The 27,343-nt window shown below is 42.7% G+C and overlaps 2 protein-coding genes across 3 annotated transcripts in view; one reads left to right on the forward strand and one right to left on the reverse strand.

Annotated features, from left to right (window-relative positions):
* Positions 1 to 16,603, forward strand: part of LOC119457640 (cathepsin L-like) — a 36,300-nt gene extending 19,697 nt beyond the window's left edge. The window contains exons 10-14 of the mRNA XM_037719272.2: positions 2,292 to 2,411; positions 3,401 to 3,465; positions 6,067 to 6,160; positions 9,928 to 10,001; positions 12,456 to 16,603. Coding sequence (XP_037575200.1) covers positions 2,292 to 2,411; positions 3,401 to 3,465; positions 6,067 to 6,160; positions 9,928 to 10,001; positions 12,456 to 12,539 — 437 coding nt within the window. The 3' untranslated portion in view covers positions 12,540 to 16,603. The remainder of the gene's footprint in view (positions 1 to 2,291; positions 2,412 to 3,400; positions 3,466 to 6,066; positions 6,161 to 9,927; positions 10,002 to 12,455) is intronic.
* Positions 16,604 to 17,046: 443 nt separating this feature from the next.
* LOC119457641 (cell death regulator Aven) lies at positions 17,047 to 27,160 on the reverse strand. 2 transcript variants are annotated; one of them, XM_037719273.2, is made up of 6 exons: positions 26,894 to 27,160; positions 26,670 to 26,808; positions 24,520 to 24,680; positions 22,961 to 23,279; positions 19,320 to 19,427; positions 17,047 to 17,153 (listed from the first exon to the last, which is right to left on the reverse strand). In XM_037719273.2, exons 1-6 carry the CDS (start codon positions 27,065 to 27,067, stop codon positions 17,095 to 17,097), a joined length of 960 nt encoding a protein of 319 aa, XP_037575201.1. In that variant the 5' UTR covers positions 27,068 to 27,160; the 3' UTR covers positions 17,047 to 17,094. The 2 variants fall into 2 exon arrangements, with proteins under 2 accessions (XP_037575201.1, XP_049526247.1); XM_049670290.1 differs by lacking the exon at positions 17,047 to 17,153 and adding an exon at positions 17,168 to 18,186.
* Between the last annotated feature and the right edge of the window lie 183 nt (positions 27,161 to 27,343).

Raw genomic sequence — 27,343 nt, forward strand, 5'->3', positions numbered from 1 at the left:
TTTACGTTACATATCATTGTACTTCCAAGCGCAAGTTCTCATGATTAAATAAAACATGTTAATAAAGTTAAAACATCTTCTTACCTGCTGCTTTAGTGGGAGGTGAACCATTTTGACAGATTGAACAGTGCTAGTAAGGTGCGTTTTCAATGTGTCCTGGCTCTCCGAGAACGATGCCAATCTCAAGCCACCATATCCCATCATTCTCGTGCATACAACAGCGCAGCAGCGCCAGATTTCTCTTAAAGTAATATAGTGAGAAACTCTATGGTGCTAGTGCTTTGCCTTAAAATTCAGTGAAATACGTTAGGTGGTCCGCCAGAATGCTCATGCACTACCTGGGCCCAACCCCAGCCCAGAGGAAATGCACGCTACCCAGCCCTGGCCCATTCAGTGCTCTTGTATATCAATCTACTCAATTATGACCAGTTTAGCCAAAGTGTGAATATATATATGGAGTTTCCTTTTTTTCAGGGCCTAATTTTCCTACCCACTTGATTATTCCAACTTACTCACTGCACCGTTATGCATTCCATAGAACCAGTCAATAACAGTAACTGAAATTTTAGGCAGCTGTGTCGTGAATATCTCGTGAATAAACTTCAAGAACATTTTTGTTTGTAGGTGATGCAGATCGCTTTAGTTGCGACTATAAGTGTGCCTGCTCACAGCACTCCTGCAAAACAAAGCCTGCGAATTTTAAAAAGAAACGGTCTACATGTTGCGTAATTAAACAATATTTAGTGTCTTTAACGAAGTTTCAATATTTCTTAGAGTATATTTGAAATTTTATGGTTGGCAAGTCTGGAACAAAAAGAAATTATAAAAAAAATTTTAAAAAGATAAACACAGGTCACTTTGTAGTAAAGATTGCACAACATAGCGCCCACAATAGAGTAGGCTAAGCATGGTCTGCAAAATAAAACCTTCATTTAACACGAGTTCAAGAGATACTTCGGAGGAAAAGCCGTTAATTTTCCTCTGCACACTTTGGCAAAACCTGTGACTGCAGTCAACTTTATGTGTAACATCAAGGTTCACGGCATGCTAATGCCAGTTGAAGTGTCTGTTCGTCCCGCTGGTTCTTTCATGCATTCTTTCTTTCTTTCCACATTTTTTTTTTCTGTCAGGGAAAGGGAGGAGTGCTACCATAGTCACTGTGGAGTCTGAACCCTCCTGCACGGTTTTTTGTTGTGGTTGCGACCAGTGCTCCCTAAGGGCACCACAGCTTAGTGAAGGCTGCGAGAGGCAGTGACGGCACGGCATTCAATCTGAAGTAGCAAATCGGTTGTGCAGGTACATTCATTGTACTAGTGGTCTTCACTGTTCACAGCGCATACGAAAGATATAAATTCAGCCGGGACAAGTGAATTCCTTAAGTTATGCAGAATATTTAGTTGTAGAGGTATTCCCATAATTATCATGGTAGTTGGAACAACAGCATTGCTGGAGTTTGTCCAGTAACGATGGTGTGAAACTATGGCACCGAGGTATATTCTTTGACTGCCTCAATGGCGTCTTTTAACAGCGAAGCTGTTCTAGCTAACCATAAAAAGTGGCGCCTGCTGTCGCAAAACCTCGCCGAGCTGTGACGTCGCCCTGACGTCACTGTGTTGCCTAGCAACCACCTCGCAGAGCGGCGTGTGCCTCGCCTCCCCTCCGTGCCGTGCACATGTTGCCTTGACATGGGACGTTAAGGAAAGGGAAGGAGAGCATCGCGCGCGGCGCGGCACAATGCTCGGGAGAGGGAAAGAGAAAATGAGAGCGAGATGGAGAGAGAAACAAATTGTAGCAGCACCAATGAGGCAATGCGCAGAGCTGCTGCCGACTCCGCCCGCGTTGCCTAGCCACGCATGCGTCGAAGCAGAAGCGATGACGTAACCTCGCGTTGCCTACTAACCGCCGGTGCAGGTGCGCGCTCGCTTCGCCCGACACAGACACGGCTCCTGCCTGCCTGCCTGCGTTTATGGCATGCCAGGAACGCTGTCGCTCGTAGGCGCCGACGCGTCTAGCGCTAGTCACGCGAAATGTCACGAAAGGGAAGGTACCTCCGAAAATGATCGCTCGAGAATACTTCCCCTACATGCGTAGTTAACTTAAACCAAGTTAAGACCTAGTAGTAGCAGCCAGTAAGACTTGAGGATTGACACTTTCGCAGTGCCTAAGCTTTGCACAACCGAGTGCAAACTTGCCTGCTTTCTTTCTTCTTTTCACTCATTTCTTTTATTTGGTCTGATGGACGTGAATGCAAATTATGATTGAAACAATCTTGTTTTGTTTATTTATCATAGGAGGCCTGGAGACTGAGTCTGAATACCCTTACCGAGGTGTAGACGGTACATGCGAGTTCAACAAGACGGAGACCAAGGCCCGCGTGCAGAGTTTTGTGGGCTTGCCCCAGAATGAAACCGGTGAGAATGCAGTCTGTTTTTGTGACCATTTCATTCATTCATTCATTCATTCATTCATTCATTCATTCATTCATTCTTTCTTTCTTCCTGCTTGCTTGCTTGCTTGCCCTTGTGACAGGTAAATGTCCAGGCATGAGCTTGCAGGATTCGTAAGCTTGTGCGTTTCCTCAAAAAGATACAAACAAATGCGCCGATTTCCAGTAAAACCAGAAAATAAATGGCAAGTTCTAAGCTTGTGCAAAATGAAACTTTACTGCCAAAATTCCATTAGCCTACTTTGCTTAGCCTTGCCTTGCAGTAACTTAACTTCACGGTTCTGCCTTCAGAACACAGCAAGTATAGTCCATTACCATTTTGTCATCATGTGCAACTAAAAATGATCCGATTGATGTCGAAGCCACCTAGCTACATTCCACGAGTTTGTCTTCTTGTTACGTTTCGCACCTTGGTCCTCTGTGTCATCGGGTTTGCATGTGCTGCTGATGGCCTCATCTGCCATTTCTTCACAGACCACAGCTTTGATCGGTTCGAGATTGCAGCCTAGTCCTAATGATGTTTTTTGTCAAGAGATACGAAATGCATTGAATCCTATGGACATTTGTCGGGGTACCAAAATATTTCGTTGGGGCAAGTATTTTTTTGTCTCGAGCTTTCATTATCATGGTGTTCAAGTATAGGTGAATCAGTGTTGGTGCGAGCTAAAGCGTCCATTAAAAAGACGTTCACAAAAGGATGACTTCAGGATATGAGAAAGAGATTCTAAAAAGTTTAACTGCTGATTCTCAGTTATATTTAAGACATGCCCCCATTCTACAACTACATTTAATCTGATCGCACTTCATTTGATATCTTTTCTGCTGCTCACAGGCATGTTTCAGGGTCTACATTGTAATATAGACTTCCCTGTCATGTGCCTTTTATAGGACCATCAAACATTGGCATTTTTTGTTTCAACTGAAGATACTTTTGTTTTGCTTTATGTCTTCCAGAGCTTGCCTACTGGCTTATGAAGCACGGACCCATTTCTATTGGAATCAATGCCAATGCAATGCAGGTGCGGTAGTGAGATGGCGTGTTCTCTTTTTATTCCTTTTTTCTTGTCATTAAGACTTAACGAAATGTAGGAGTGTGTTTCTTAAAGGACACCAAAGAGAAATGCTAAGCTAATGACCTAACATAGTTTGGTAGATTACACATTCCCAGCCACAAATACACTCTAAAAACAGTTTACATCCCTTGAGACGTATCTTTGTCCCACTACAATGATCGTCATGTCTCGCTTGTGTTTCCTTTCTTAAAAACTTTGCGCTCGCTGTACTTTTCTACCAAGAAAGCTATTTCGTGCTGAAAACGTGCACACCGTTTGTGATCTGGAAGTACCGGGTACACAGCGTTAAATTAAGGAAAGGCACGCAAGACAGATGACAATTAATGTTGTGGGACAGAGATATCCCCCAAACTGTGTAAACTGCCTTTAGAATGTATGCCAGTTTTGCCATGTGTGGAAGAGATCTGGTAAGCCAGAAACGTTAGCAAACTGAGATGGATGGGTTTATTCCACAAAAGGGGACCACAATGTACACGAAAACACCGCGATATCTGCAACATCAAATTGACTGATTGTAAATATTGTTCCTGGCGCAAAATAGTATAGAACATAAAGCAGGGGAAGAGTAAGAAGAAGTGACATTCTCTGTGTCTCCCCATTTTCCTGTTACCCTGTGTCATGTTCTACTTTGCACCAGGAACAATAAGTGTAGTAAGCCTAAGCACCAACGTGCCCAAGAGCAAGTTTTTTTTGTAGTGTCAGATTGACATGTGGCGCTAAGACATGGTCACATACGGCCACAAGATTTTAAATTAATTTATGCTGTTCGAGCCTTTCAATGCTGCGTGTTTCAGTGCTTCTTCCCGCTGCGTGCTGGATGTTTGTTTGTTTTTCTCCAGAAGTCATCAAATTTGGCTTCTTGTGCTGTAGTCGAAACTTGAGCTGATGTAGGACGTCCAAAATTGCACATAAGTGACTAGAGAGACAGCGTCCCTGTTTGTAAAGTACTAATGAGATATTTTAGAGCAACAGAAAGCAGCGCAAGTTGGTGGGTATTCACGGTGTGAAAGGTTCGGCATAGCAAACGAAGACACGAGGAAAAAAGAAAAGAAAACACATGCACTGGCTATCAACTCAGTCCACTGAAAAGACAGTGCGGCAAACAACTTTTTAGAGAACAGGAGGGCAGATAAATTTTTTTCTCACCCTCTTAGCGTCATAGTGGTTTGGGGAAGCTGGTAAGCATTACCTATATATAGCAGATCTCAAAAAGGCACCATTGCAGGCAGTGGCGCACCGACAGGGGGGGGGAGGGGTGTTTCGGGCGTCCAGCCCCACCAGTCCAATGTGTACCTTCAGTGCTCTGTTCACATTGTCATTACAGTTCAGGAGGTGGCTCGAGGTCGAATTTTCCTGATTAACAAAACGCTCGATCACTGTCTTATATTTATTCATTCACTCTTAAATTACTTTGAGTAAGACGCTGAAAAAATAAACATCGTCATCATCCTTGGTGTCATTATATTTTTATAATTATTAGGCATTTTATTTGCTGCTCGATTCCTCTGGCTAAAGCAAGGAAATTGCATATTATGCAAAGTGCTTGCATCCCCCCTCCCTCCCACCACCATGAAAATTCAACCCTCCCCGGCAGAGATCCTGGGTGCGCTACTGATTGCAGGCTTATGGACAAAGACTACGAGATGGGAAATGTAGTACATTCTTCCAGCTAATCTTTACTTCCAAACACAAACACTTATATGGAAACATACACGTTCTTTACTCGTTTCATAACCAAACAGGTTTAGCAAATGCCACATGTAATACTTATGCTCCACACAGGTCGTCGCATATTTTTCATTCTAAAGTAGTTCAATCATACTTTGCCTGCACAAACATTCTTCAGAAATAATTTTTTTTCACTTACGAGTAAATGGAGTCATTTGCTGGAGAGTGTTGTTGAGTGCACATCTTATCTTTCCTTTGAAAAACCGTTGAAAAACCATCTTTGTAAAACCCTCTCCTGCTTGGGCCAGCATTGCTTGCCTGCAGTATTGTGTAAATAAATGAATAACACACAACCAGATTTCAAGCAATCACACGTGTGTACTTTATATTTAAAATGCCACTAACTGATAAGGGTTATACCACGGCCGCTGGATATAAAAAAAAGGTGCGGCCTGCCGCGTGCATCGAAAACGGTGTGATCCGCCGCGGCGCCACACGTCGGGGGCTGTTGTCTGGCATCGGCATAGTAAATGCGTCAGGAACGCGCTTGGAACGCCGTCGCGCGTGCCAGCCGACGGCGCATTCTATCGCCTATGACTAGCGCCGTTCGGCCCAGCCATGCGGCCGACACTGCAACTACGGCTGTCACATTCGCTCCCATTGCAACGCGCCTGACGCGGCAGGCTGCACCTTTTTTTTTATCCAGCGGCCGTGGTTATACTCTACATAGCAATCCATAGAGTACAAGGGAAACTATTCTGCCAATGCACCGTATACTCCTCAGATTCTTGACTTGCTTTTGTTCTTTGCTTCTCACTATCATGCTTCAGTCGCTGTAATAAAATAATCCTTACATTTTTTTCCCCCCTCTGCTTTCAGTTCTACTTTGGTGGTATATCGCACCCATGGAAGTTTCTCTGCAGTCCTACAGACCTTGATCACGGAGTTCTTCTCGTTGGATTTGGCGTGGACAGTAAGTTCCCGCTCTTCCATTTTTAAAGTTCTTACGATTCCTGAGGCATGATAGTTGAGCATTGCGAAGGCATAAACTCTGTGTATTGCAGTGTTAATTTAGTGAGACAGTTGCTAAGTTCATTGAGTCTATTGCAGTGTTAATTTAATGAGACAGTTGATAAGTTCATTGAGTCTTTAGCAAACTTAGCGACAACTTTGCCTTTTTTTCTTTTAGCCCTAGCGACCTTTTTTTTTTTTTTGGTGGCTTTCTAGCCAGGAAGTTGCCAGTGAAATTCCTTATGGGACTTTGACTAAGTTCAGTGCCTCGACCCCATTTTGACTACTCCTGAAAACATACCGACAAGCTTATCAGTGAGCCATCCAGGAGCATCAAGGCTGCTTTTCTAGAGAAAGCACAGTCTTGAGATCTGGTACCGTTTTAGAAAATCCTGCTGTCTTCTTGTTTTTCTTATTTCAACCACTGACTCACCACTGCAGGAGGTAATTTAAAGCTCTAGTTTAAAAAATAATAAGGAAGGCATCTAAGGACAATTAAAACATTAAAAAAAGACAAAATTCCAAATGAATGATCATATTTATAACACCACTTAGCGACTTGAGATAGAAATGGAATGTTTTCGATCACAACTTGGCAACTTCTTGTCAAAAAAAATGTTACCAGCACTAGTATATATTGTCATATATAAGTCAAGTCTGGGTATAAGTTAATCTCCCCCTGAAAGTGACTTCTATAAATGGGGAGGAAAAGAAAAATCATACCCAAAGCACGAGTCACAAATAATTTTATTTTGTTGTGTAAAGTCGCAGGCCTTGTTGCATCTATTGTAAATGCAGAAGTCACTGTTATTGCTATTGATGTTGTCTTTTGAAAAGCTAGCCAGCTGTGGTGCTGTTAAAATGGGGCACTTCACAAATGCCCCATTAGCCATGTTGACTGGTAGCCTGCACTGTGTGCTGTTTACCCATTGGTCCACAGGGACTAAAGTTGCATGCTTTGCACATCGGGTCAATGATTACCAGGATGCCAAACCGCGTGCGGATAGCAAGGTTGTTTGCTGCTTCACAAAACAGTATTAATTTCTGTGCGAGTGATACTGAAAACATAGAAATATTTTCATTGAATGATGCATTTCCTCACCAGCACAGACCTTGTAAGCCACTGGTAGCATAGACAACGTGGCATCCGTATGCCTTTGCATACCTACCAAATCTCCCAAATTCCCCTTAAAGTTCATGAATTCAGGATCGTTTTATGGGTTCACAAATGTTGCATCACAGTTCAGAAAAATATATTTTGTTCACCGAAATGTGTCACTCATTGGTTTCTGAACTGTGTCACTCATTGTTTCTGAGCTAAATTTTGGACAAAGTAGAGATCAAGGAATTTACATTTAGGACGCAAAATTACATTTATGTAACTTTATTAGTTTTCTTAATAATGCGGCCAAAATAAAGCAATATTTGGAATTCTGGTTTTATTTTCGCCCATTTTTGCGGGAAGGTACTAAAGCTACGAAGTTGCGGTTTAAAACTAATAAAGGTACATGAATGAAATTTTGCGTCCTAATAAATTCCTTGAACTCTACTTTGTCCAAAATTTAGCTTCCTTGAGCATGTAGTTGCCGTGCTGTTTACAACAGAAGATTGCGATATTTGGCAATTTTCAAAAGCAAATTACCCAAAAAGTAAAAATTCAAAATTATTTTGCTACGTCTAGGAACTAGATAATTATGTCCTAAAGCTACAGAGAAAGCCGCAATGCAGTAAGTGCGGTAGTTTATTCAAAATATGGTCACAACTGAGACACAGTTTGCAAAAACCATGTATCTCATGCTTGTTCTTGAACATTTATTTCTAAATCACATTAATCAATTTCCTTATATTATATATAGTTGGAATCTACGAGAATTAAGCTTTTTATGGTATATACCACAACTTTATATTCTAAGTAGAAGAGCCACCACGGTTAGTCCAAAAGTACTGAAAACGGAGGGGCTCGTGCCGCCGGAGTGGGACCACCGCCTTAAGGCAAAGCCATCATGCTTGTCATGGACAAATAGACCCCACACGTCGGTGGAATCCGCATGTACGTCAGTTCGCCTAATTCGGAATGATAATTTTTCAACAAAAGAGGGTTTACTATACACGGTGTCCTAAGGTAATTTCAAGACCAGTCTTCATTAAAGTAAGAGGATGCACAGGTCCACGATAGCTGGCTCTTGGGCAGGTGGTATGGATGCATCTACAGTAAACCCTCGCTAACTCGAACTCTGATAGTCGGAATGTCAGTTTAGCCGAATTTTTTTTCCAGCTGTGGCTCCAACTCATGTGATTTTCACCTCTTATGTATCTCAAAAAGCTTTTATGTTGGACTCTGGATGCCACAAAATCTCGATTTCGAAAATACCAAGAAAGAGGCAACGATGCAGCGTTGGCAGTGTCGCTTACACTTGCTGCTATTTACTCGGTAGCAGCTTGCTAACCGAGCTAGACTCCTCAACGGGCCTCACTCCCTGCTTATCTTTACCTCGTCTTTCTATCTGTCATCGCTCATGCATACTTGTTTGGCTGCTCGCTGCCAATTTTTGTGGCCTAACGTGGCAGCGGCGAGCTGGGAGTTGGTTTTTTTCCCCTCTCATTGAGGATGCTGTCAGTAATGCATCAATGTGGTCACTGCATATTAATCGTGACCTTGCAAGATGATCGGCACTTTTGAGCAGACGCGATCAGCCCGTGCTCTATGCCCAAAAGAAGCGAGCATGCGAACCCACAGCATTGCAACGAGATCGCATCTTGATAAGGACACTCACTTCATGCTCGCATGACGGTGAGGCGTAAATGCCGTGTCACTCGTGGGCGTCTGCTAGAGGTGTCGCGATTGCGCTCTTTCTTAGTTTTGGTTTTTGAAGTTGAATTGTCCGGAATTCATTACGATGCAGAAATAGCAGCATCAGCTTTTTGCATATTTGAAAATGGCTAAGCTCGGACGACTGGCTTCAAACATATCATTAGGATCAATCATCTCGACTCTGCGCCAAGCATGCCGTCTCACCACTGTGCCACTAACGCCGTTGCGCCTATTCCAGTAACGCCGTCGGCCCGTATAGGCCGATGTCTCCGTTGCCGATGCACGCAAAAGTGACTGAAATTATTACTAGTGGTATTTTGGAAAGGGCTCCACGTGATTTATTTTTCTATTTTCGTGATTTCGCTTATCTCGAAACTCCACTCATCTCGAAATTTTTAAGGGTTCTTATAGCTTCGAGTTAATGGGGGTTTACTGTATGTGTATATGACGCAGGTTCATGATGGACATTGAGCTCGCATAAAACTCTTTTCTTGTTTTATCAGAAGGATTTGAACTAAGGCATATGATGAATAGCCGAAAATCAAACAGAAGCTTGTAACTATGAATTGTGCAGGAGCTGAAGCAATTTATCTGCAAACTTACCTTCTGTCACCCAACAAGTGTAGCTTTAAGGTACATCTGGCTTCAGTCGAGGCTTTCTCAGGATCTTAAGTCCGATTGCCCGCGCTCCAGGTCACAGCCAAAGCAGTTGTTGAGCATCTGATGTTGCCACAGGAGCCGAGCACTTGGAGCACGTTCCTTTGTAGCCGTTGTCGATCGGCAAGCTCACATCTTATGGAAACACAAGATTCAGCATTAAACAGCATGGGCTCCAAATGTGCAGCAAGAGAGCCAGCTTGCGGGGCTTCTGAGCGTTGTTTTTCCAGCCACAGTGACACGTTTTCTTCTCCACACAGAACGAAGTTTCCGCCGCAAGCCTGTACCATACTGGATCGTGAAGAACAGCTGGGGCAAGTACTGGGGAGAGAAGGTGAGGCTGGCATTGCTTTTTAGCCAACAAGCTCGGACCTTTCTGCTTTCTTAAAGCAAAGCTTGCTTTGCATATCTCCCCGCATTTTGGTGTGCTGTCGTCATCTCATCGAGCAGAAGCTGTTGCTGTCTGGGATACGATCAGTTTCGAGAGGTTTTGCATGACTTGACACCAGATGCATCCACAGACGGCTGACAGCGTTTCTGGCGCTGTACCAAGCTCACTACCTTCGTACAGTGCCAGGAATGCTTTCGGCAGTCTGCTTAGACGCCTCCAATGACGAGTCTCGCGAAATCTCGCAAAGCTGATAGTATCGCTGAAAGTGATTGCTTGATGATAGTATTGCCCCTAAGTAAAACTTGCCTTTGCTTTGCAAGGTATACTATTGTTGTATATGACCATTACAGGATGCGTTCATCAGCAAAATCCTCTGCCATATCCGTATCAATTCGCATAAAACCTTTTCTTGCGGTGATTCCCAGAGTGCTTGGGATCTGCATGTTTTTCTTTTTCTGCAATAACTGTTAATGGTTTTGTTCCTTACAGATTTTATGCCATTTACATCTGCCAACATTTCATCTTTCTTCTCTGTCATGTTCACTGCTCGCTTCCAAATTCTATCTCAATAAATTGCCATTTACAGTCAAACCTCGTTAATACACAGTCGGCCGGGAACAACGTTTAGGTACGCACTAAACGGTGTACGAAACAACTGCTAAGGCTAGTTTAGCGGCTACTTGCCAGCTGGAAAAGAACTCTGTCACGATGCTCTCAAACACACTCACTCAGACAGACTTTATTTGCGGGTAGGCAGCAAAAAATTGGTGATTTTCACATGCTGCCGTAGTGGTCTTGCCGCAACGATGGCATCTTCGAACTTGGTAAGGCCGCAAGAGTTTGTCCATGAGGCCGCGTTGCAAAAGCTCGCATGACGCTCAAAACGCGCCATGTCAGATAATGAAGGGTCGTCGTCCACTTCCACATCGTCGTTTTCGTCATCACTTTTGCTTGAAGCTCGGCGAGGTGCGATGGCGGCAACAATGTCACTATCCGAGAACTCCGGGGATGTAACGACGTTGCCGTTGACGTCTCGGAAAGTGTCAAAATTCACTTGCTCCGCAGCATTTACCTCAGGAAGGTGGCTCTCGCAGTCTTCGGTGTCCTCATTGACCTCGTCGTCACCGCCTTCACGCACGACGCAGCAAAGACAGTTGAACATACAGCACCACGACCGCAAACTTACTGGCGGAATGAAGAAAAAAAAAACAAAAAACATTGTGCTTCTGCACGGTTACTGCTTGGATTGGATTGGATCCGGCGGCGGCAGCGAATTCACACCCCTACTAGCAGCTTCTTGTTACTGGAAGCCAATCTCAAAGGCCATGCTTTTGTGCACTACAATCGGAAACAGCTGTACGAGCAGGAAATACATCGTTGTGGCCATGTTTTAATGTCACTATCACTGGTGACTCTTGTACGGGCTTCGAAACTCAAGAATCTAACGTCTGCGCACATGAGATTTTGCCGATTTTGTACCTGTGCGTGTACCTGTGCGTGTAAAACAAGAATGAAAATACGCTAACCGTTTAATGGGCAATGAGCGACTACGGCTTAAGCGGTCAGCCAATACATGGGGCTCAATGGGGGTTGAGTGGGGGAATCTCCAAGACTATGTTTAAACCGCGATTACACATTAAGCGGGTAAGTATTAACGAGGTTTGACTGTACACACCTGTTTTCAGGATTTCAGAATGAATTACAATAGTAATGTGCTGTGATTAGAATTGCACCTCACTATACTCAAGTTGTTGCCTTTGTTTTCGGACATGGCGAACCGGTGCAAAAAGCCCGCACATCAGATGCAGAAATTCAGTAATTTTTTATGAACTCTGATAAAGGACTTCGATGTTGACTACGAGGTGTCCTCAAAGGATGACGACATAGATGATATGTTGCCTCTTTGTCCACCCAACACCCTAAGGGTTAATGAAGTATTGCATGCTGCACATGCTCTTGTTGGCAAATTAGGCAACACACAAAGCGTCACGCTAAAGACTACATGTGGCAAAGCACGTGACATTAATTGAGAAAATGGAGCTTACGTGGGCAACGTTTGATGTGTAGGACTGCATCTGATGCATGCAAAACATTATCGAACACTCTATTTAAATGAGTGGACTCCACGAAATGGCCAATTACCATTTTGTTTTGAGAACGGAATGTTCATTTGATATCCATTGATGAGAATATTTTAGTTTTTTGATGTGAATTCTTGAATACATGATTTTTCCACAACAATTTCAACTGGAACTGCGTCTTCGTTACATCCATCATTTCATTACATCCCATTTTGTTACTCATGCTCATCTAACTGTACGTTTACAACCTTTGAACACTTGCTGAACTGTTGAATTATTCAAACCAACCTTATACATCTATCTTCTTTCGTTTCAGGGCTACTACAGAGTTTACCGTGGTGATGGTACCTGTGGTGTCAACCAGATGGCGTTGTCTGCCGTAGTCCCACCGAAACACTAGTCGACTTAATCTGTTTTTAGCCTGCTCTCTTATCTAACAACTTTTTTTACAGGAAGGAATGCGTGCACATTCTTCTTTTAAGATACGGAGATTGATTCGCTCGATAATGCTTAGTGTTGATGCTGGCCTTGCACGATGCCCTAAGCAATGGGCAGCTTGTTTTATTTTTTTTGTGCTTGTCAGAGCTTGTAACAGTCCTTAACATGGAGCTTTGTGATGTTTGTTCAAGTTCACACTGTTAGCTCAGGTTTTCTCATAGCTATTGTACCTTAATACTCCTTTTCCGACTATGTTCACACACAGACAATTCTCTTAGTGCATGGAGAAAGAATAGACAGGAGTGGGAGCTGCATATAGACTCTATTGCGAAAGCGTTGGACTGCCGTCACCTTGGGCTGTTGACACTGGAGCTTTCTGATTGCAACAGCTAATGCATGGTACCAGGGTCAATTTGTATGCTTGAAGATGGTCCTACACGTTCATTTGGTGATTAACGTCACTGAGCACGAAATTGAGAAACTGTTCATGTAGAAGCTCAAGAAGGTAGGGCCCCACGAACTCAAAATAAAATCATCTATACGTATAAGACGAGTGGGTAACTAGACAAAGTATGGAAAAAAGGACAAAGAAAGCAGAATCACTAGTAGGTGGTATCTGATGGCACAAAATGGAAGCTATCTGTTATCAGTCTCTGTTGTCATTTTGGTTGCTAGATGGTGCCAGCATAACGTAGTTTGTGACACTTGGCACGTTTGTGATGTCATCTGGTACTGTGACATTAACTGGTGTTACTAACCAGATAGTGTCATGAATGCAACACTTGCTACGTTCGTGACATCGTCTTGTACTGTGATGTTAACTGGTGAGGTTCACTACCGTCTTAATGCAACAGTTGGCTTGATCACGACATCATCTTGTACTGTGACATCAACCGGTGATGCTAAGCACGAATTGTCATGATTGCACCACTTGACACATCTGTAATGTCTTGTATTGTGAAATTAACTGGCGACACTAACCACATAGCATCATGAATGTGACACTGTGTGGCTGCACCACAGAGTGCAGTTTCCATGCCTGTCCATATCCTTTCTCTGTATGCAGGTCTGTGAAGCAGAACATTCTTTAACTTATCGCATAAGTGTGTACTTAAAAGTTAGTTACTTCAGCATGAAAAATGCATAATTAAATAACTTTTTATTGTTCTATTAACAAAGAAAAAATATTTATGGTCAGAAACTCTTTGCCCTCCTTAAAATTACTCGATTGTATTTTTGTCTTTTGATGATCGCAGTGCAGTTTCAAGAGAACTCAACTGTTTGGAAGATAGTCATTTTAACGTGCTTTTGCGAGCATTAAGCTTTTAAAGAGCTTCAGAATGCACTAGCTTCAAATGGCTGCGCAAAGCTTCGTACTGTGTTCTTGAAGTCACAAGTGCTGCTTTTCAGTTTTTGTGGCGATGCATTCATTGTCCACTTCCATTGCACAATCGAGACTGGCATGCATGGCGACCTGTGTGACTGCATCCCATTACTAGGCTTCCTCCCATTTGATCGGCTGGCACCAGCTGGTGCTTACTGAGACTCATTTTAGCACAAAATGCTGGGGAAAAAAAAAAAATGCTGTGCATCCACAGTGCTGGGCAGTCCTTTGACTCGCTGGGTAGTTTGGAAACTTTTGTCAAAGAATCTACATTTCACTGCTACTACAGTGTCCTAGCATTGTTACGGTCATAGCTTCCTTACTCTTGTCATGAAGACTGGCCGGCCCGCAAGTTACTGTAAGAGCTCATTAATCATGGTGCTTCTAAGGCAGAGGTGGCGCACATGTATTTGCACATGCAAGGCACTCGTACTTTCATCGGTCAAATGGCACTGTGATGTCAAATTTTCTTATCTCTATCCTTGTTGCTTGTTTGTACTTACTTACTCTATGCACTTGCTGATGTTTTAATCTATTTTAGCTCTCATTCATCGCAGCTGCAAGGCATGGTTCTTTGGCATGCACCAAGTAGCGAACAAATTGAATGTTTATTTCAGCCAGTGTGTCATGCCTACGAACTGTGTACTTAAGCGCTAAGTAACATTGTTTTATGCTGTTTTTGACACTAGCCACTTATAACTTTATTTTTGACAGGTAACGTCCCTTTGCTGTGTGCGCTTACGCGTGCTGGCACAATCTTAAAGCAAAAGCTGCACCGTGTCACACGGGCCAGTAATAGCTGTGATTGTTTGTTAGTTGAGAATTAACAAGATTTATTGGTTTTTCTGATTGCTCAACACCTGAGCCCTTGATTGTTGCTGTGAAAAGAAAAAGCACTTAGTTCCAGTAACTGTATCTTCAACCAGCTTACTGGCTGTGCTAACAAGATAGCAAGTAGTAGTTTTAATTTTAGTCACATCCAATAGTTATTTCATACAGAGTTAACAGTTTTCACACAATACATCACCACTAAGCTATCTGACTTGTTATATGTTTTGTATCATCCGAACAATACTTTATTATGCCCAATATCACTCACACCTGTTTTGGCACATTTCGTGGCAAACGTCTCATCGTTTTTCAGTTCGCAAAAAAAAAAAAAAAAACTATTTTACCTTTACTTGGTCACAATCTTGTAAACTGAACATCCATGCTAACTTTGAAGTCTTTTGGAATTGTACGCCACACATTTAGACCAAGCTATATTCAGCCACTTTAATTTCTTGTCGAGTACGTAAGCAGTTTCCGGTATTTTAGCGTGTCCTCTGGGTGCTTTGTGTATTTACTCCGATAACAAACTTTGCTGTCTTTGCAAATGTTGATCTGTGCCCTTTAAATGATGCTGCTACATAGATGACAGTGGCTGTTTGTAACCCGCAAGCTCATTTTATACGGTTTACGGCAACATTTAGATATATAGTTTTGACCTGTCTTCCAATGGCGATTACCAAAGTGCAGCCCTGTTGAGGTTGCGCCTTCTGTGCCGTCCCCGCCCGAGATTGTGAATTTTAGTAGTTTTAGTAGCCAGCGACTTAAGTGTTCTTTTTACTGTTTAATTTTATGGTTACGCCAGCGGAGTGCTGGTTTTGTACTCTAATATTGAATCACTGCTGTTATCCAAGACTCTCTGAACAAACGAGAAAGTGATGCAGAAATATTTAGCATCGCATCTACGAACAATATGTCCATCTTTTCCTCATACCAAACTATGCAACTCTTTGTATACTCCAGTTCTTAGATGCTCCTGTTGATATGTGACGCGACTGTTTCCACTGTGTTGACCTGGAAGGAGTACTGATACGACATTTTCGACTTTCCATATTTTTGTGTTAGAGGCCCAAAGCCTTGATCGAAATCTTAGAAAAAAAATGCCACTTTGTGTTGGAGCATGCTAAATAAGGGTTACCATAATACTTGTTTCTTTGGAATCTGTTTTGGTTTTAGTACTGAGGAAGTGCACGTGTTGTGATGTTATGATGCATCGGCTCACTTCGTTCCTGTGATCGCTGCAGCCGCCATACTTGACTGCATCCAGAGAAAACACTCGAAGCACTTTCGTAATTTTTTTGTTATATTTTTTTTACGAGCGACATCATCGTACCTAGCCTCATTGCTACACGATGCCAGCAAATCTTGCTCAGTATCACGATGTCACGATAGTGACGATGACTCCAAGTCTGGCATCGCCACCCTTAGTATCAAATCAAAATATCTTGTTTCCCAACCTTCACACTTAATAATTTTGATCCTTTTATGCCGCATGCATGCGGTGGAGATTCTACTTTGAAAATGTCTGTCAGTACTCATTTTAAACACTGTTGCATAAGGACTATGTAACGTGCTCGGCATAATGCAGTTCGGGATTGCGGTGTTTGTGAACACTAATCTCGTAGTGACGTTGAGAAGGAAACTTGTGTGGCAGACACTTGAAGGATTCATGTTACTCCCGCACAGTTTTTACTTTGCATTGACTTGTCGCTCTGTTAATGTTTGTTGGCACATTGAAGAGGGTTTCTTGTAGGTACCTCTTCCCTTTTGTTGCAAGTTTTTAGATTATGCCTTTAAATAAAATTTTGAAACAAGTCTGTCTGTCTGTGGACTTCTTGATGCAAAGCATTCTTTGCCTACCTGTAGGTAGATAGGCTTCTGCTCTGCCTCATTTCGTGCCTCTTCGATAAAAAGAAAATTACTTGTCCAACGGCGAGATTTGAATCATTGTCCTCCAGTACAATAGCCCAAAGCTCCACCCGTCATGCCATAGATGCATGCATACTTCTATTTATACATCAGACTAGGGCCAATCAGCATGTTCCCTTTTGTCAACTTTTCCGGAAAAAAAAAATTGTAAGAGAAAGAGAGAAGAAACAGTTCTCGTCCCATCTTCCTTGTCCTGTACGTTTTCCATTTGTGCCATTTGTGCATTTGTGACTACCATGATTGTCGATTGATTGGCCAATTCTACCCTCCTTGGATAGAAAATGACAGCAGTGGACGCCACAGTGTAATGAAAGCGAAACATGAGAGATTGCAGTTTCAAAATAATGTGCTTTATATAAATAGCATGTTCCATGTGTTAGTCTTGTAAAACACTGTCTAACCAGTCTTCTAGGTCTACTGTTGGCTTCTGAGGTTCTGCAAGAGAAGAAAGGGATTGAGAAAAGCTTGTGAGAGTAGAGTTTAGTAAAACACTTGCCACTCGATTATCATAGCCTACAGCACTGACAGGCCCTTGTATGCAACGTAGTATGAAGTGTACTTTGAGCGCAACTTTCACGTTTCCATTAAACTACCATCAGCATAAATTGAAACGCAAACATAAAAGAACTGTTCAGAATGCCCGTTACACCTAATTACACAGTATAATGGTGCAGTCCCCATGAAGCTAGTTCATAAGCATTGTACAGCACCAAATGGACGTTTCAAAGCCTCGGTTGAGCCAGGGTTACAAATGCAGACAAACTTGAAATGCGACAATGCATTCTAGTCATTTTCTATACATTCGCATTTGGATTTACGTTGATATAGTAGTAGTGAATGGGGAATGGCACAAATGCTTTCAAAAAAATAGACAGCTGCTCAAACAATTCAAATGAAATGTGTTGCATTTAAGTGAGAAAGCTGAATTCTACCAACTATAGGAACAGTATTTTGATTTAGAGCCTGTAATATTTTATGAAAATTGGTGAATATTGGCAACTACAAAAAACAAATTGAAGCACAAAGTTGTACAAATCTAACTCTGCACCAAAAACGAATATTTAGCAGTCTGAGCTTAGACTACCTATACGGTGCAGCTAGAGCTGCATTGACCTGCAGAGTTCACCGGTGCTAAAAACAGTGCAGAGGGAGCAGCCCCTCCTTCGGTTTTCTAGAAACCTATGCAAATATGGAGACATATAGCTAACGATGCCTTGAAACGGCATCTACCTTGAGATGGGCCTACATCTGTGAGCAAACATTTTCTTTGATGACTGAACGAGAGTTGCCTTCGGTTTTCAGATACCGACATGACATTACAAGACTTATTGATTGAAGACAACGATGAATGACACCAAACAAAATGGCTTTCCGCAAGCAAAAGATGCAGTGCTTGCCACTAAAGTGTGGACCATGTGGCTCACAGAGTTGTTGATTTTGGGCCTCGCAGGTTTTGAGTTGTGCAGCCCTGTGTTAGAGCATCCAAAGCGAACAAAACAGATGTACGAGTTTAGGGTAATGGAAGATTGTCACAATATTTAGGAAGCTCTTGCAAAAGTTTCTCGCAGATCAGTGGCATAGTACAGAATAGGTCGCGGGATCGAATCGCGGCCATGGTGGCTGCATTTCGACGGGGGCGAAATTCGAAACGCCCGTGTACTTAGATATAGGTGCACGTTAAAGAACCCCAGGTGGTCAAAAACTTCGGAGTCCCCCACTACGGCGTGCTTCATAATCAGATCGTGGTTTTGGCATGTAAAACCCCATAATTTAATAGTACAGAATGTTGTATAACAGATCAATTTTGTCCAATTTAGGACTCCCAGAAGGTGTAACTTACAATATTGCGATATAGTTTTTTTTCTCACTGCTGTGTTACTGAGCTGTAAACTTCATACCTTGTTCTCTTACACTCTTTTTCTAATTTACCACATTTTCAACAGCTTTTGTAAACTAATTGAAGGCCTAAATAAAAAATTTGCTGCCTATAGTCAGTACACTTGATAGTTTTCTTTTAAATGCAACAAACCCCATCAAATTCGATGCAGTAGGTGCCAAGAAAGATGATTTCTGCATTCCCATATATTTAGATAGGAGCTTAAAGGGACCACTAAAAGAAAATATTAAGTTTATCTAGATTGGTAGATGAATCGTCGAAAAGTCTACCATGGTTTTTTGGGTGCCAATACCGGTGCTACACTTTGTTGAGTAGAAAATTGCCGCCGAGGGCCCCTTTGCTGCCCATCAATTTTAATTGCCCATGCAAAAATCTACGAGCTAACGTAATCCCTGCATGACCTCCCTCTCTGCTGCTCTCTGCGAGTTGGCCAGTGCTGATATCGCATGAACGCACCGTGCATATTCTAAAATAGGCGGCACCACTCTGAATTTCACATTGTCGTTTTCTTGCTTGCAAAAGCTCTGCTCTCACTATGAATGATGAATTTGTCGTTACTGAAGCCTAATTTTTCAATCCAGCTCAACTTAATATATGTATTTTCCTTTAATGTCTCTCTAAGCATCAGTATATTCAAGAAGAAATAAAAGTTGTGCACAAGTCGTTAAAAATAAGAAAGGGCGTAAAGTACCAGAGAGACTCACCTGGTTGTGAAGAAGTCTTAAGAGGTGCCGGCTTGACTGCCTCTTCTGCGGCTTTGAGTTTAGGTTCAAGAATGGTTGTGGCCGTCTCTTCAGCTGCAGGTACCACATCTGAGAAAAGTAAGAAAGCAGAAAAGGAGTCACCAATTCAGAACTTGCAGTGTTTAGCTTCTTTGAAATTGCCAGGGGACTCTTTGGCTGTGCCAAGCACATGGCTACCTTCACATAAATTTTTATTCATCTCCTCACACAAGCACTACCCCGATCTCTATGCCATTCTTCTTTACTACACCAGGCTTTTCAACAAAAGCTTTGAGCAATTGTAGAAACAGTGCATTAGAGATTAGCATTATTACTTACAGTGCAAACAAATCAAACATGGACAAAGAAGAGAAACTTAACACAAGCTCTGTCAGTGTTTGATTTGTTCGTGCTGTAAGTAATAATGCAGATGTACCAATTCGGCCAGCTAGCTACCGTATTAGAGATTAGGAGTTGATTTCTTTGGCGATATGTGTAATCCATGCCAGTGGGCACCAGAAGTCATGGAATAATCATTAACAAGGTACTTAATCAACTGATAGATGCAATTAATTTTATTTTATGGCTGTAGCAGACATGTTGCAAGTGTGAAATCGAAGCCACAGAGTGCTTGAGGCTAACTACTTGGTAAGGGTTCCAAGGCCTTTACCACCGGTTTGGAGATGTGTTCCTCCAAGCTGTGTTGGGAGGTACATTGGTATTCAATGCAGTCCTGTCCTACAGTGAGGAAGGCCTTGTGGGAAGATTACATGCAAGACACCAGTGTACTCATGTCACAGTTCATGGATAGTTTACCTACTGAAGCACCAATTTGGCCCAACTCTTCACCTCTATGCCATACAAATAAAAATTGCTTGAAATCTACCCCGAGGTCCTTTTTTTGCTTAATTAAACAGGCACTGAAAGACTTCTCGAACCCAGTAAAAAATAATGTCTGCACTCTGTAGACAACACTTCCACAAACATGCAAGCCAAATGTCATTTCACTGTATGCAGCACGGCACATATAAATATTGTATCATAGATAGCTTGTTCTGTCTTGCAGCATTCCAGACCTCCACATTTTTTTCATATCTTGAGCAACGTGATCAATGACGTCACATGAAACGTGATGGCCCATAGATACCAGCCATTGAGCACGCGCATCCATGCATGCCTTTCCAGTTTTTCTTAGAAATGAGGAAGCACCAGGTGTTAACACGTTTCGCCTGTCTTGTCACCACTCCTTTGTCACCCTCAAGAAGCTTTGTCAGAAGCCCACCTTGAAGGATTATTATAAGTGCACCGCAGAAAGAAGAAGAAAGAAAGAAGTAAAAGGCAAAACACTGCTATCATCATTGCTGAGCTGAGAGAAAACATTGTATTGAGGGAAAATGTGGAGAGTTAACATTGCACTCTTTATCTATCCGTTCTTATTAGGCCCTTTTCAGAAGTTTCTCTGAGAACGTATTGCTTGAAAGGCCTGGCAGGCTTTTCTGTGTGTTGCTCAGTGTAAAAAAAAAAAGGAAAAAAAAAAAGGTGTTTTGGGGAACCTTCAAATTTGCTAAATAAAATTGTGCTAGTAGTTCTAATTCTCTGAACACAATGCCTTTTTTGTGTAGGTTCATGTTTTTCCAGGTATTATTTTTTATTTTTTCATGTACTATAGAACAGTGGAATTCGATGTTCAGTACTGCAATCTGTTCCTTGCAAAAGAAAAAAGAAGTTTTTATTCATCATAGAAGGGTACTTTTCAAATATATAATTTGCTTTACCTGTATTATTTTTTCTTCTATTGTGATCACTTGGCCATGTCAACTGCTTCAATTATTTGCTTGTGCTTGCCATGTCGTTTGCTTACTGTTATACATTTTTTCCCACTCCTGCCATAGCCCTATAATAGGGCTGCAGCATGTATAAATAAGTAAACAAGTAATTAAATAAATAAATAAGAGGTGTGTTCAAAAAGAAACCAAAATTTTGCTAACACCTTTACTGCTTATGGTACACCATTTTAAGTGCTGTCCCTTCAAAGTAGTCCCCTCTACTGGCAATGCACTCTTCCCCTCTTTTCTTCCATTTTTGGAAAGCCTCCTGGAAAGCACTTTCTGGAATGGCGCGCAGGTCTCTTCTCACATTGTCCTGGATCTCCTCTACAGTTTAGAAACAACGTCCTTTCAAGGTGGTTTTCAGCTTGGGGAATAGAAAAAAGTCTGCTGGGGCTAGGTCCGGAGAATATGGTGGGTGGGGCACAACAGGAGTGTGGTGTTTCACTAAGTAGCTGCGGACAAGGAGCGACGTGTGAGCCGGGGCATTGTCATGATGCAACATCCAAGCCTGATTTTCCCACAATTCAGGCCTCTTACTGCGCACAGAATCTCTCAAACATGCTAGGATTTTCTGGTAAGCTTCTTTGTTTACCGTCTGACCATGTGGCACCAATTCCTGATGAACCTTTGCAGTCAAAAAACACAACCAACATCACCTTCATTTTTGACCGACTCATGCGTGCTTTTTTTGGATGATGAGAACCTGTGGCCACCCACTGCGATGACTGCACTTTCATTTCAAAACGAAACCCATGTCTCATCGCCTGTTGTGATGTTCTTAAGAAAGTTTTCATTGTCATTGGCAGCGGCAAGCAGTTCCTGGCTCATTTCAACACGGGTCTGCTTCTGTTCGTCAGTCAACAAACGTGGCACAAATTTTGAACTGACACGACGCATCCCAAGTTTGTCACTCAAAATTTCATGACATGATCCTATGCTGATACCCACTTCCTCAGCGACTTTTTGAACAGTCAAACGATGATTTACACGAATCACAGTTCGAACTCTCTCGACGTGGTCGTCATCTGTGGATGTGGAAGGTTGTCCAGGCTTAGGATCATCACCGACCGACATTCTTCCGTCTTCAAAATGCTTGAACAAATCATAGATAGCACTGCGTGCGACTCATACAGTCCTCCCCGTATGCTTGGCTAAGGAACTGATATGTCTCTGTGAAAGTTTTCCCAAGTTTGTAGCAGAGCTTCGCACACACACGCTGTTGTTCCAATTCCTTCATTGTCACTTTGGCACCAATCCGAAGAACAGCTTGTTCGTGTGCTCACTTCAGCGGCTGTAGCTGGCCAACTAATGGTCAGAGCGAAACGCAGCAAATGGCAGTTTGTTGTCTAAACCTGCCGCTACATGCGCTCAATAGCCGCAGCGCGCTCCCTCTGCCGGTTGGCGCACTATTTCAAAAGTTCGGTTTCTCTTTGAACACACCTCATGAATTAATAAATTTTAACAGAGAAGAACCGCCAGTCAGCCAGACGTATCGCCAGCATTCAAATATAACAATGAAGAATCAATGGTCAGCCAGGCGCATCGCTAGCGTTAATGTACGGGGACAGTTCTGGCTGCTTGCAAGGTTAAACCTGCACAACCAGTTCGACCTCTGCAGTCTTTCGTACCCTGTAAATAAGCACCTTGGAATAGGTAGAGGTGCCAGGTACGACTCCATCAACGTTGGCGATGCACCTGGCTGCCTGGCGGTTCTTCTTTGTTACATTTTAACGAAATAAATAAATAAAGATTGTGTTACTCTGTTAAAAACTTTGGCAATATACTATAGCAAACCTTTTTCATTGTCTTGTTCTGTGAGCGAAAGCAAAAACTCCAGGTTTCTCTCATCCTCTCCTTTCTTCTTGCCCTTCCCCGAGTCATCCGATCGAGGCGACTTGAGGGAAAGGTCGAGCAACTCCTCCAAATCATCGTCCTCTTTTGTTGGCTTCGACTTTGGCTTGACCGCTGCAATTATGGCTGCTTGCAAAGAGTTCTTCAACGACTCCCCAACATCTGGCACAGTCTTGGTCTGCCGCTTTCCCGTCCGAAGGAATGCCTCGTACTTTTCTTTGCAGGCAGCTGCCTCGTTTTTGAACTCCTGTATAACGTTGGCCTGAAGGAAAAGGAATACGTGAAACATTTATTTCAGTGCGAGTGCGTTCCTCGACGTGCGAAAACTCATGCACGAGTGCGCAGGATTGAGGACATTGCAAGACTAGCTTCGGCCTAAAGCAGTCAGGTCCTTCAAGGACTGGGTCTAACGACGGGTTACAATTCTTTCGAAGAGCCACTTAACCTCTTCTAGCCCATTGCTGCAATTTTGCAAGATACTGAATCTGAGCTCGTAGATCGAATCCTGATTTTGACATTGTGTATGTGGTCATCCAGTAGAAATGCGTCAGCATGCCGCCATCTCCGACTTGGAAAACAACGCTTTGCACATTGTGCTTTCAACGAGGGTGAACACTCCAAGACACTCGTGCCGCTGGTTTCATTCAGGTGTATAAAGTGAAGTCGCCATTATCTGCAATACCGACTGTTTTACAGACTTGCCATCAGATGCGAAACTGTCCACCTGCCAAGTCTGAGTTTGTTCACTGTGAAAGCATGTGAATATAAAGCACTGTCTTGTGCTAGATGCCTGTTTCAGTGTTCTTTAGACAAGTCTACAAATCTTACCCGGTGTTGCAAATGGTGTGAGTAATTTTGGACGTTCTTACAAGTATTTCTAACTGAAATTCAAATGTTGTTCTTGAGGCAGAATAATTAAGGCTATAACACACATGTTCGCTCTAGTAGGCACAATATGTCCGTGATTAACAAGTTTCAGCTGCTTTCGTGAGATTGTGTGCAGATTGAATATTTTCTTTTCTCTGAGTAGAACGTTTCCTGGACAAGGATGAACTGTTCTTCAACTGCAAAGCTTTATTTCAGAGAAACCTGATGGGTTTCCTTTGCACCTTCGTGCTACAGTCAGGTGGATGACACATTTCCCTTTCATGAAACATTTCAGTTGATAGTTTTTGGCATTTGTATTTTCCTTTTCAGCGTTTGTTCATGCCTGTGCTTTTCATGCCCGCATTTAGAATCATGAATCCTCACCAACTTGCTCGAACGTCGCTTGTATTAAACACAATGCTTTAGCTTGAAAAGGATAAGCATGTCTGATTGGCACGTTACAGAAGGCAGAAAGATGTCTAACCGGGAAATGGTGGATTAACGTTTAGGACCTCATTTACAGACAAGGGAAATGTACTGGCGTAAATCCACCAGCAAAATTTTCCAAAGACTGCGTAGGCCGCGGATAACAAAACACAGCCAGCGGCATGCAGCGAGTTAATAAAATTCCTCACCGGGAAAATGTCCTCGGGAAGGCCAAGCCGCTCGTGCACAGGAATTGTTTGCAGTGCCTCAACGATTGTGTCGCAGTCAATGGAGAGAAACTCGCTGAGCTCGGCTGGCTCATCTTGCCAGTCCTGTTGTTCCTTGAAACGAAAGTGCGCACTCGCTCCAGCTGTGAAAGAAAACGACCATAGTTCAAGCACTTTGTCAGTGAATTCCTTTCATTAGAGGTCCTGTGTGCAATATGTTCAGTTCGATTAGAGTTGACTTTTGCGTAGTGCAACTCTTCTGTTAAATATCTGTATGGTTTTTTATGTGACTGTAACAATGGCACACCAGTTAAAGACAACTTGTTTGTTTGTCTGAAAGCGTTCTGCCTTCCGTACCATGCTCACACGCACACCATGGATTGCTGACTTTTATTTTCGTTGCCATCTAATACTGGTGGATATGTGTGCCTCCTCAATCTACCGACAGAGGGCGCCCCCTACATGCCTTCCTATATTTTTCTGTATACTTTAAGCATATCCCATTCACTTATATTTTCTAACTTTCACTACCCCATAACCGTAGCCCCTCCTTTAGGGTATAAGTATAAACAAACAAGCAAAAACACATATGCCTAAAACAGGAAAGCACCGGCTCCCAAACTATTTGCCCTTGGTAAAATCCCACAGTGTTTCAAAAAGTACCAAGGAACGCAACGAAGTGTCAGCAAGGGTTACCGCCTTTGCTGCCGTATGCACAAGCATCTTACAAGCACAGATTCACGAAGCCTTGATGAACTTTCTCATTTAGCTGGTCAAATGCTCTGCTGTAGGTTTACTGTAGAGGAGCAAAAAAGGAAAGGAGAACCTATACCAGACTTTGCTCAATATAATCAGATTCTGAATCTTCTAAAAGCAGACAGTTACAAGTTATTAATGACAAAACCGCCTCTCAACATGAAACAGATGTAAGATTACTGGAAGGGTAACCTAACATTCTAAATTATTTCAACGCGGTCCTTTAGCATACATCTAATGGACTTCAAAGAGTTGGAGCAAGCCACGTGAAGTATAGAGGTGAAATGCCAATTATTCAGAGAAGACTGGCAAGCACTCAATGCGAGGACTTCGTAGCACACGGAAGGGAAGCATTAAAGTCTGTTTCTCTTCTTTCTCTAGAGCCACGGTCGCCAACATTTTGAAGGTGATTGTGGGAGCACTAACTGAAATTTCCTAACTCTAGGAACATGTCTAAACTAGCTTACCGGCATCACTCCTCGGAGAAGGCAAAGATTATTAACAAAAAAGTCAACAGACGGGAGAACAGCCTCATCGTAGCTCAAACGGTAGAGTGTTGCGTAGGTAATGCACAAGATATTGGCGCAGCTCCCAGTGGCGGCAAGTTGTTTTTTGTCGACTTCTATTTCCCTTTACCTTATCATTTCTAGATATCAATTAAAAACAACAGGTAATTAATTTCCCCTATGCCTTCCTTGACTTTACTGTCCCTTGGCTTCTGGTGCGTTGTCTACCAAAAAATCGAGCCTATCGGTTCCCCTTTTTCTCTCTCTCGTTCAATGTATGCAAAAGCAGTAATCGTGTTGCCACAAAGGCTAAACAGTTCCTTGATTTTCGTGAGAATTAAATTGTGGGGGTCTAACGTCCCGAAACTGCACAACGGGTTATGCGGGAGCCCTCAAACTATGCGTAGTTTGAGGGCTCCGGATTAATTATGACAGCTTTCTGCGAACATCGCTCATGAGTTTACCAACAGATTACTGCCCCACTTTCGTACTTCCCGATGACCCTCCGTACCTCGCTTGGGCAACAGGAAATAAGTACAGAATGGAGTCAGTTTCCTTATGTGCGTGCAGAATAGAGGCTGGTGTAAATAAGCAACATCGATGGCGTTCGCTTCAGACGACGAAAGAACGTTCAACTCATTCAGCGCGAGTTAAGCCAAGCTAGAACGTCGCATCAACCGTCTCTGCTTCTGTCATCTCTCAGCACAGTGCACTGAATTTACCGGCTAAAACTCCGCGATGTTGATCAGGCAACACGATAAGGAGTTCGTGGCAGACAGGGTTTGAATGCACACTTGCACCTCAAAGTTCACTCTATCAATGATGCCAACAATTTTTTTTTTTCCGCAATGGTAACGCACATCTACTCGCCTGATGCGCTCAGTAAGAGGTCAAAGTCCTCGCCGCGCTTTCTGTTATACTCGGTTTCAACTTCGACGGGCTCGTCGTAGCGACTCCAATTGCTGGTGAGTCCCCTCTTCCTAAACTGGGGGTCACACGTGGGTTCTATCTGCAATATGATATACGACATCGAGAACAGGTATTTAGAGTTTGATCTCTTGATTTTACAAGCGACAGACTCGCGTTTTTTTTACCGGTGTAGGAGCCGTAGTCGCTACGGATGAACTTTTGCTCTCCGTTGGGTTGGACGTAGCATCTCCACCGGATTTAGGTTCCGTTTCCTCTGTTGACTGTTTCGTTTCAGCGTCCAGAGGCTTCCACTTCTGTCTTTTAGCTTCTTTTCTTTTCTCTTTTCCTTTCGGACCCATCGCGATTTCTAGTTTTACCAGCTGTCGTTGACAGTCTTCGCTCCGTTGTGTCTGCGATCACGTCGTCAGCTAAGTTTTATGGGCGCTGCCATCTTTGGAGTTCGAAACCAAGGCTGCACTAAATTAACCTGTAACTTTGTTTTCTCTACAAGTAAAAGCGAAATAAGAATACTTGAGCAAATTCAAAGCAAATGTTTTACAATAATTTGTATAACTGAAATTTTAAGTCATAATTTAGTAAAATATGTTCTTTAAACAGCGGAATACTGATGAAAG

Source organism: Dermacentor silvarum, chromosome 7 (genome assembly GCF_013339745.2).
Source record: "Dermacentor silvarum isolate Dsil-2018 chromosome 7, BIME_Dsil_1.4, whole genome shotgun sequence".
NCBI classification, from domain to species: domain Eukaryota; kingdom Metazoa; phylum Arthropoda; class Arachnida; order Ixodida; family Ixodidae; genus Dermacentor; species Dermacentor silvarum.

Bases quoted from the DNA above. Each gene is read 5' to 3' on its own strand.
- LOC119457641 (XM_049670290.1), bottom strand. From the start codon at position 27,067: ATGGGTCCGAAAGGAAAAGAGAAAAGAAAAGAAGCTAAAAGACAGAAG. The intron at 24,681-26,669 runs GCGAGTAGATGT...TTTCTTTCACAG, and splicing joins CCTCTTACTGAGCGCATCAG to CTGGAGCGAGTGCGCACTTT. The intron at 23,280-24,519 runs GTGAGGAATTTT...CTTTTCCTTCAG, and splicing joins TTCCCGAGGACATTTTCCCG to GCCAACGTTATACAGGAGTT.